Below are 9919 nucleotides of genomic sequence, written 5' to 3' on the forward strand. Positions count from 1 at the left end.
CTTGCAAGGGGACAGGGTCACTGTAACTCTGTGTCCTTTGGCGCCTCCCCCGCCCCACCCCCACGCCCGGCCCAACTTACACCAGTCGCAGAACGTGCTCCTAGGTGAAAAAGAAGCACTGATCCAAGGGTAAAGTAACGGAAGTGAGCGAACCAGCCGGGGGTCCAGCCTGCAGATGGCTCCCAAGCTGCGGGGGCCGGCGCATGCCAGTAACGGAGGGAGTGTCCTCCCTTGGCTCCAGACTCAAAACTATCTCCAGATGAAATGAAACCAAGCACTTGGAAACAATGTTCCCTACCTGTGTGCTCTGAGCCCAGCCCCACTTTTTGACCCTGGTATCTGTATACCTTTTTGCCAAGGTATCTGTAGCCCTCCCTAAGAACTCTGCACTCTATGAGCCCAGCATCTTCACAACCCGGCAGGCACCACGTGCGACTCCTGGGTGCGCTCGGCACAAGGGCCACTTAGGGCCAGCTCGAGCCTTTAAGTGGGGTTCCCGACGCGGAGAAGAGTCGCTGCATAACAACACTCTGGCCCTAGAGCTGAGATAAGATCAGATCAGAAATAGCGGGCTCGAGTGATCCGCTGTCACTCTGTTCCCTTTTTTTGAAGAGCCCTTCCTCACAAGGAGAAACACTTTGACATAGAGACCCTTCTGGAAGCCCCCTTTCCCTCCTCCTCCCCCAATAGGAACTTCCGCCTCCATGGTGGATACACTCTCGGCAAACCTCCTTCCAGTTTGGTGCAGGTAGCCTGGTGGCCCAACTGCGGGCACTTCAGCTGGCAGTCCTGGCTTTGCACAGTAGCGGGGGTGGGGGTGGGGGGGTCGACCCCGGGCTTTAAGGGACACCAGCCTTAGAGTACTGCTCCTGGATCCTGGCCGGGGCAAATGGGAAATGCCCGTCTGTTTTATGCCTAAAGCGCATGCCCTGATGAATTTTATTCGGGGCCCTGGAAGGTAAAATTGGGTCTTAAACTCGGAGAAGTGGCAGTTCTCTGGATACTTGGAGCGTCTCACCTCTGGCCGGCTCGCACGTTGCAAGCGAGGCCATCTGTTAATTCACCGCGCGCTGGGACTTAGGACAAGAGCGGTATCTCCATCAAAGATTACACAGCCGGAGCTCACTGTATTTACCTCATCACCGCCTGTGAGGTCAGCCTTATCGGCTAGTTTTAGGATTAGAAAAGGTCTTGAGAGATATCGGACTTGCTGTCACGCCTTCAGTAAATCAAGACAGGCTCTAACACCCAACCAACCTCAGACGCTGCCTCTTTCGAAGGTCGTCTCTGCGGATCCTCCACATGGGGTGGCGTGCCATAAATATTTGTGGGTCTCATTCCGGGATCTAGTCCCGCCTGCTGTGGTTTCTACAGTGGGGTGTGTCTAAGCCATATTGGCTCATTCATTCATTCGGCAGTTCTTGAGTGCCTACTGTGTGCGGCCGCTGGTGTAACCGCAGAAGCAGCCGCAGTGCACATCAGGGGTAGACAGTCTCGAGAGCCCAGGCCACAGCCCATTTAGCCTGGAGTATCAGGATGTGGGAAACCGAGGAGGCCCCTGGATTTCAAGAAAGTCGTTGGGGGACCTAGGAGCGTAAAAGCGGCTTCTCTGGAGTAGGCGAAAACCCCCAGGAAAAAATTCCGCGAAAGAGCTACTAGCCAGGGAGTTGCAGACTCGGACTGCCGGGAGGCGGCGGCAGGCAGAGTGGGATGGGGGGCGAAGACAGGAAAAGGAAAACCATATGGCAGAAAACCAAGACCCACACCCCTCCACAGACCCAGGGTGTCAGTTTGGGAAGGGCACTGCGCAGAACCCGATGTCCAGGTAGACCCCACATCGGCCTAACGACCATCTCTGGCGGCCACCCACGTTGTCTAGGGCGAGATGACCGAAGCCATAGCTGTGTTCTGTCCACAACAGCTTATTAGCCGATCTAGGGAAATTGACGGTCAGTGTCTCTCCTCCTCGGGTATCCCCGTGAAAGCTGTTTGAGTTCGGTTTTCCCTTGCGGGAGTTTTGGGAGAGTTTTGGTCCCTGGACGAAGGGCGGCCGGAGCAGCAGAACAGTGGGCTGGACCTGCCTCCCGCGCCACGCAGGGGAGACTGAGGGCGGTGCGCGCTCCCCGTGGCCCTGCAGCACCTGCACCCGGGCGCTAATCCGGGACAGGCTGGGGAGGCGGAGGGGAGGACAGGGGCGGGCACGGGGACTGGCCCGGCCCCTCCCTCCCCCTGCCGGCAGGTCGCAGCGGGGACGCCGCGGCGGGGCAGCCGGGAGGGGCCGCGCCGCCCCTGAGAGTCATTGGAGGACCCGGTGGCCCAAAGCTGATAAATAAGGGCCCGGCCCGAGGCTTCGGGCCAAGTTGGACGTCGCGACCCGAGCGAGGGCCAGGTCAGCGCCGGTCCCACGAGGCGAAGCCAAGTGACCCGCGTTCGGCCATGGCCTCGCTACTGGGAGCCTACCCGTGGACCGAAGGGCTGGAGTGTCCCGCCCTGGAAGCCGAGCTGTCGGATGGGCTGTCGCCTCCCGCCGTCCCCCGACCTCCGGGGGACAAGGGTTCGGAAAGCCGGATCCGGCGGCCCATGAATGCCTTCATGGTGTGGGCCAAGGACGAGAGGAAACGCCTGGCGGTGCAGAACCCAGACCTGCACAACGCGGAGCTCAGCAAGATGCTGGGTAAGTGCGAGGGGCGCGAAGCTGGTGCCGGGACCGCGCGGATGACAGCGTCGTTCGCAGGGGACGGGAAAGGGGGCGTCTGAGCACGGACACCACCCAGGCCTGAGCGGTCCACGGTGAAACCGTAGGACCAACGCGGGGTTCCGGACTGGCCCCTTTTCGGGGGCGCGAAGCAGAAACCCGGGCCCCAGGGGCGGGCACAGCCAGGCAGCGAGTCCTGAGGACTGGAACTGGGCTCAGGGACTCAGCTGGGCGGTTATGTTCAGCCTGTGTGGAACCAGCGTTTGGTGGAAGACTGAGGCGGGAGACCCCATCATTCCCCACGTTGTATGACTGGGACAATCAGAGAGAGAGTGTCAGGGATAAGAAGATAACGAATATACATCAATCGAGGCCTCACCAGGAATAATCCCTATTTTTAATTATTTAACAGAGAAAAAAAAAAACAGCAACAAAAGACGTTTACCAGAATAGACTCGATTCGCTTATCTATTTATTGTAGAAGTGTAGATAACTTGAAAAGATACTTGGAGCATCCAGGAAAAGTCTGTCGAGTCCATTGCTTCATGCTTGCGGTATGGTGGTGGCCACAGATAATCCGGACTGAGAACAGACAGGCCAGAGAAATCGGGGATGAACGGGTGCTAAAACGGGTCTTAGAAAACCAAATTTCTGTAGGATTTTCTTTTCTCTCCAGTACCCGGAGTAGTGTGTGTGTGTGTGTGTGTGTGTGTGTGTGTGTGTGTGTGTGTGTGTGTGAGAGAGAGAGAGAGAGAGAGAGAGAGAGAGAGAGAGAGAGAGAGAGAGAGAAGCGCTATATACATATTTGTGTTAGTGTGTGTGGGAGGGTGGGGTGGGATCAGAAAACAACTTTCAGATGGGGAGTAGGCTCCCTCTTTCCGCCTTGTGGGTTTCAGGGATCAAACATTTACATCTTTAGGCTTGATGGCCAACGCCTTTTTGTCCACTGGTCCACCTCACTGACCTTGAAGCCAAACATTTTTCGACCTCACCTGATTTCAGAACCCTTTACTCTTCAGCGTGGTTTTTTAAATTAATATTTTAACCAGTGAGATCCCTTCAAAACATTGTGTGTTTACAGAGGGCACCAGGCTGGCCAGGAGGGACAGGCAGGCCTCTGGACCCCACCCGCCGCCGCCGCCGCCGCCGCCGCCGCTGGGATAAAACTCTTTCCTTTTTCGTAGGAGCCTGACTTCTTTCCTCTTTCGGAGTCCCAGAGAGGGGGCTGACTTTCTGCGGGCAAAAGGCCTGGGCCTAGAGGGAGGGCCCAGCCTGCTGCCTGCCTGGAGCCCCCAAAAGCAGCTGGTGAGAGTTGTGGGGTTCCAAGCACCTCTTGTCCAGCCTTGTGGCCAGCTGTGCCTAGCATGTATTGGTGAGCGTTGCCTTGGAGGCTCCTTCCTCCATACAAAATAATAATCCTGTATATTTTGTACTCTATTGGTATACCAAGAAATAGGCTAATATCTGCAGCAATGTTTTTCTCTTACCTGAAAGCTTGTATTGTTTTCTTGAGACTTTAAGAGATTTTTTTTTTCAAATGCAAACTCTTTTTTTTTTTCTTAAATGAATTCCTAATTTTTTTCCCCTCATCACTTTGTTGATCAGTCACAGACAAAATGTTCCCACTTCCGACCAGGTTTCTTTTGCAGGCCCTGGTGGGAGGAGAGAGAAGGGTGGGGAGCCTGAAGAGGAATCTAGGCTGCCTGTTTTGGGGACCAGGGCAGGGACAGAGATGTGGGATACAAACCTTCCTTTGGGCTAATTCTATCTGGAATAGAGCCTTAGGCTGCAAGGGGTCACAGTTCATTTTGCAAAAGAGACTTTTCCCTCCGCTTAGCAGCTTGGCCTGACTTGGGTGAGGGGAAAACAGCAGATATTCATTGCTTCTTAAAATAGAGACGCTGAGGCTGCTGTCATGGGCAGTGGCAGCCACCCCTGTGGGCTTTCTTCCTGAATGCTTCTTTACTCTCTGGCCTGTGAGAGGAAAGGAAGACCTGCATAAGAGACTCCTGGTCTCTTTGCTACTATAAGCTTCCTAAACTTTATCCTTAAGACCCAGGTGGAGGATTTTTAGCACAAGTGAAAGTGAAATATTTTAGTATATCATGAATGCATTAAGTGAAGTATGTCTAGTGCATTATGAATGAGAAGGTGTATCACAAATTAGACAGCATGTCACAAATTAGACATTTGTTAGGATTTAAAAATGGAAATCATATTTTACTAGTACTATATGGCATCTGGGTACATTTGGAAACTGGAGTCACATTTTATATTCAGCCATGGATAGAGTGTGGGGTGTGTCTGCATCTTGGACTTCCCAAAAGAGCTTTGTGGCCTCAGCCACAGGCTGAGAACCAGTCATCTCTACATCTGGTGCTGGGAACATTCTTCAAGCCATAATGCTAAGTGACAGTGAATTACAACAATTGGCCAAGAGTGATAACTTCTGTCTTTGGGCCCTCAGTGTCCTGTGACATCCGGATCCATGAAGCCAGCCAGTGGGGGTGAGGGCAGAGACAGAGGACTGTGGGGACAAGGGCAGGGCATGCATGACCCTGCGCTTAGCCACATGTCGATTGTGCCCAGTGGGCTTACATGGCCCGATGCCTTGTCCTCTTGACTTGAGGGTCTGAAACTTCAGCGTACCTTAGAGTCCAGGGAGAGCATGCTACATTTGTAGACGCCCGCCTTGGGAGGAAACAGTTTACATAGTCTAGAAGTGATCCTTGGAAATCTCCGGAGCAGGACTGCATAATGCCCAGTGAAAGGTGGAAGAGAGATGCCCAAGTGGCTTGAGAGGCCACACAGGTAGGGAATGGTGACTGGGAAATCAAGTGCAAGCAGCGTTTTCGCACCACTGGGGTTACACAGAGAGGATGCTTCTAGAAGAGAAAGCCTTGAACTGGAAGCAGCACAGGCTATGGTAAGGAAGATAGAGACCCAGGGAAGTTAAGGAGTTTGCCTCTGGGGAGAGCTGTGGCTAAGCAAGTGTCCTGCTGTATTCAAAAGGTCCCAATTCCATGGGAGAAAGTGGTAGCGCATGTGTGTGTGTGTGTGCATGTGTGTGTGTGTGCATGTGGTGTGTGTGTGTGTGTGTGTGTGTGTGTGTGTGTGTGTGTGTGAATGTTAGCTTTCCAGCCATATACCCATATCTTCACATAGCAGAGTCTATTTGACTCATTAAGGCTTGTGAGATTCTTGAATCTACTTCTTGATGATATAATTGGCTGGGACTGGGCTACCTCAATGAAGGCTATGAGATTTATACATTAGTAAACAGCATGCTGTCACTTCATGAGCGGCAGGGAACTTTCATTAAAACCCACAAATAAATAGAACTGACCCTTGAAGGACAGAGAGAACCCCAGTCAATATTATGGACCTTTGATTTTTTTTTTTTTCTGTTGCTAATGATTGGGTCAGGTGAGACTTCCACAGTTGGCTGGTTGGGCCACCTGGTGATTTGGGGTGAGATGGTGATTTCTGAGCACTTTTCCCGCGAAGTTAACTTTGCGCAGTGCAAACAGAAAGGGTTAGTTCAGCCCTTTTGCTGTGTGTGTGTGCGATCTGGGAGGAAGAGAGTAGAAGCAGATGGTGTCCTTTGTGGTTGTGAGAAGGTTCCTCTGGATGGAGCAGGGGGACGGAGATGTTTGCACATGGGATGCTTAGAGGCACGAGGCTGAAGCAGGTGTAAAGGCTGAACCAGCCGTTTGGAGTCTGAGCATGCCCTTCTCTGGTTTGTGTGATCAGGAAAGTCGTGGAAGGCGCTGACGCTGTCGCAGAAGAGGCCCTATGTGGATGAGGCAGAGCGGTTGCGCCTCCAGCACATGCAGGACTATCCCAACTACAAGTACCGGCCCCGACGAAAGAAACAAGGCAAGCGCCTCTGCAAGCGCGTGGACCCTGGCTTCCTCCTGAGCTCCCTCTCGCGCGACCAGAACACGCTGCCTGAGAAAAGTGGTGTTGTCCGGGGTGCACTGGGAGAGAAGGAGGACAGGGGTGAGTACTCCCCAGGTGCTGCCCTGCCTGGACTACACAGCTGCTACCATGAAGGTGCAGCGGGGGCCCCTGGCAGTGTGGACACGTATCCCTATGGGCTGCCCACGCCCCCCGAGATGTCGCCCCTGGACGCGCTGGAGCCTGAGCAGACCTTCTTCTCATCTTCGTGTCAGGAGGAACATGGCCACGCCCACCGCCTCCCTCACCTCCCAGGGCCCCCTTACTCCCCAGAGTTCACGCCTAGTCCCCTCCACTGCAGCCATCCTCTAGGTTCTTTGACCCTCGGCCAATCCCCAGGGGTTTCTATGATGTCCACCGTTCCCGGCTGCCCCCCATCGCCAGCCTACTATTCCCCTGCCACCTACCACCCTCTTCACCCCAACCTCCAGCAGGCCCACTTGGGCCAGCTCTCCCCACCTCCTGAGCACCCTGGCTTTGATACCCTGGATCAACTAAGCCAGGTGGAACTTCTGGGGGATATGGATCGCAATGAATTTGACCAGTATTTGAACACTCCCGGCCACCCTGACTCTGCTGCAGGGGCTGGGACCCTCAGTGGGCATGCCCCACTCTCCCAGGGGACTGCAACAGGCCCCACCGAGACCAGCCTCATCTCCGTCCTGGCTGATGCCACAGCCACATACTACAACAGCTACAGCGTGTCATAGAGCCAGAGGCACGGAGCCTGGCCCAGCCCTGCCGTCCTCTCCTCCCTCCGAAGCACTGAGCAGAGCAGAAACTGTAATGTCACCGTCCCTCGGTGGCAGGAGGTCAGAACTGCTGTCCCAGACCCTCCAGTCTGCAGCCAGGATCCAGCGCGCCCCTTCTGTCCCTTCAAATGTGTCTCGTTGGCTTCACCCCGGAAGCACAGCCTTGAGGGGCTGTGTGCGGTAGGACTTCCTGGCCACTCTTGCGTCTCCCCAATCAGTGTAGCTGATGCATTGGAGCATTGGAGTGCATTGGAGCTCCTGCTTTTGATGTAGCCACTTCTGATCTGTGGTGCTCCCAGTAAGAAGGACCCTGGGCCTGGGGTCCATCTCAGTTCAGTCTCTGACTGGCAAAACCCCGTTCTGGCGTGACTAGCCTTAACTGTTCTCTCCTGTAAAGTGGGGCCTTGACTATCAAGCCTGCTCTATGGATCTCTGAGTTACATATGGCTCTCTCAAGGCCAAGGAAAGTGTGATCCCAGTAATGGGCAGCCTCATGGGTCCAATGTCCCAGGTTTTCTGCTTTCTTATTCTCTGGTCCACAGTTACCCTAGAATTTCTCCTCCAGCTGAGAAAAAGATTTACCCTTGGGCCGGCAAGATGGCTCAGGATGGCTCAGTGGGCAAAAGTACCTGCTGCCAAACTTGACCTACATTCTATCCCTGGAACCTACATGGTGGAAGGAGAGAACTGACTCGTGAAGTTGTATTCTGACCTCCGTGTGCATGCCATGGCACATGTGCCCTCAAATTATATGTGTACTTGAGCATGCCCACATGCATACACACACATACCAAATGTAAATTGTTTTTTTTTTGTTTGTTTTTTAAAGAAAACATGCACCTTTGTTCGGGAAATTAATGAATATGTTCAGCTGTATCACTGAAAGCAAAATTGGATTCAAAGTTTCTTTGTTTTGTTTTGTTTTATTTTATTTTTCTCTTCTGAGACAGAGTTTCTCTGTGTAGTCCTGGCTGTCTTTGAATTCACTTTGTAGACCAGGCTGGCCTCGAACTCAAAGCCTGCCTCTGCCTCTTGAGTGCTGGGATTAAAGGCGAGTGCTACCATGCCCAGACTTGAAGTTTTTTGTTGTTTTGTTTGTTTGTTCGCTTGTTTTTTTTAAATATATACTTTAGATATATTCTTTTTTATTACATACACTCCAGGAGACAACAGTGTGAGACAGATGCCCTTATGCAGGTTCGCCCCTCCCCTAGGGTGCATAGCCTGACTTAGATTCTTCTCAACTGTAGCAATGTCTCTCCACCTCCCTGCTGAATGACCCAAAGAGCTAGGAACCTAAAAACACTACCCACCAAGCAGCAGCATCCGGGTGTGCTGATTTCTCCGGCAAGGCTGCAGCATGGTGCTATCTGTAGATGCAAAGGAGGATTCTCTTCCGGCTGTCTGCTGCCCCTCACCCTCTCCTGAAGGTTTTTTTCTCTCTTTCTCTGTTATTCTCCCTTCACTCCAAACTGGCCCCCAATTCAAAGGGCCCCTGACTTGAAATCCCAGACATGATTGCCTTGGCCATGAGGGAAACTTGGTTCTTGTTCAAGTGGATATATCAGAACAGTTTCCCTGTCCTGCTGTCCTTCGGCTGTCCCAAACAAACACATGTGACACCCAAAGAATGTTTCTGAGCTCTGATGCCACCCCAGCCATTTCCATCCCCAAAGCCTCCTTTGAAGGAACGGACCTAACAGACTCTTGTCTGTCCTTGAACACGTGTGTATTATTACCTTTATGAAATGTGTTTTTATTTTCTGCTGTTATCTCTCCGTCTTATATTTTGTATTGTTGACAGATCCCCCTCCCAGAAGTCTTATTATAAAATCACTTATAAGATATACTTAATCTTTATGTTATTACTGTATATACCATTTGGTGATAAATAGTGAATGGTTGATGATATGATTGACTGATGCCCAGTCCCAATGCGTATTAATAATCTTGTAAAACCACATTACAGACGTTAAGCTACTCTGTTCTATTTTTTTCAAAAAAAAAAAAACTGCATATGCATGGAACAGTTATGGATATTGATTTGTCAAAAATGTTTAATTTAAATAAATGTTTTTGTACCTTGACCATTCAATCCCTTGAAGTAGTTTTGAAAAACAAAAACAAAAACAAAAACCAGTTTTCATGCTAGGTATAGATAGTACATCCAGTGCTACCTGCAATATTGTTCAAGTTGTTTTCCGCATCAAGTTTTTTATTTTAAGGAGTTTTTGGTGTGTAGGGTTTTAAAAATTTTATGAGCCATGCCAAAAAGATAAACTCCAATTGCACGTATTGGGGATGATGCTGTTCTCATTGACAATAGAAAAGGAAATCCATCGCAAGCCACCATGAACAGTATTCCCATGCCTGTACCGTGGAGCGGAAGTAATCACAGGCTGCCCGGGCACAGGCAGATGCCTACCTTGCCCTCTCCCCTACATGGGTGGTATAGCGGTATGCAGTGGCCCTCTGGACTGGACAGTATGCTGTGGGGGAGGCAGATGAGCAA

The 9919-nt window shown here is 51.8% G+C and overlaps 1 protein-coding gene across 1 annotated transcript; it reads left to right on the plus strand.

Annotated features, from left to right (window-relative positions):
• The first annotated feature begins 2337 nt into the window (after window positions 1-2337).
• On the plus strand, window positions 2338-9494 carry Sox7 (SRY-box transcription factor 7). Its single transcript, XM_006995977.4, has 2 exons — window positions 2338-2674; window positions 6449-9494. Exons 1-2 carry the CDS (start codon window positions 2437-2439, stop codon window positions 7363-7365), a joined length of 1155 nt encoding a protein of 384 aa, XP_006996039.1. The 5' UTR covers window positions 2338-2436; the 3' UTR covers window positions 7366-9494.
• The last annotated feature ends 425 nt before the right edge of the window (window positions 9495-9919 follow it).

Source organism: Peromyscus maniculatus, chromosome 9, assembly GCF_049852395.1.
Source record: "Peromyscus maniculatus bairdii isolate BWxNUB_F1_BW_parent chromosome 9, HU_Pman_BW_mat_3.1, whole genome shotgun sequence".
Taxonomy (NCBI): domain Eukaryota; kingdom Metazoa; phylum Chordata; class Mammalia; order Rodentia; family Cricetidae; genus Peromyscus; species Peromyscus maniculatus.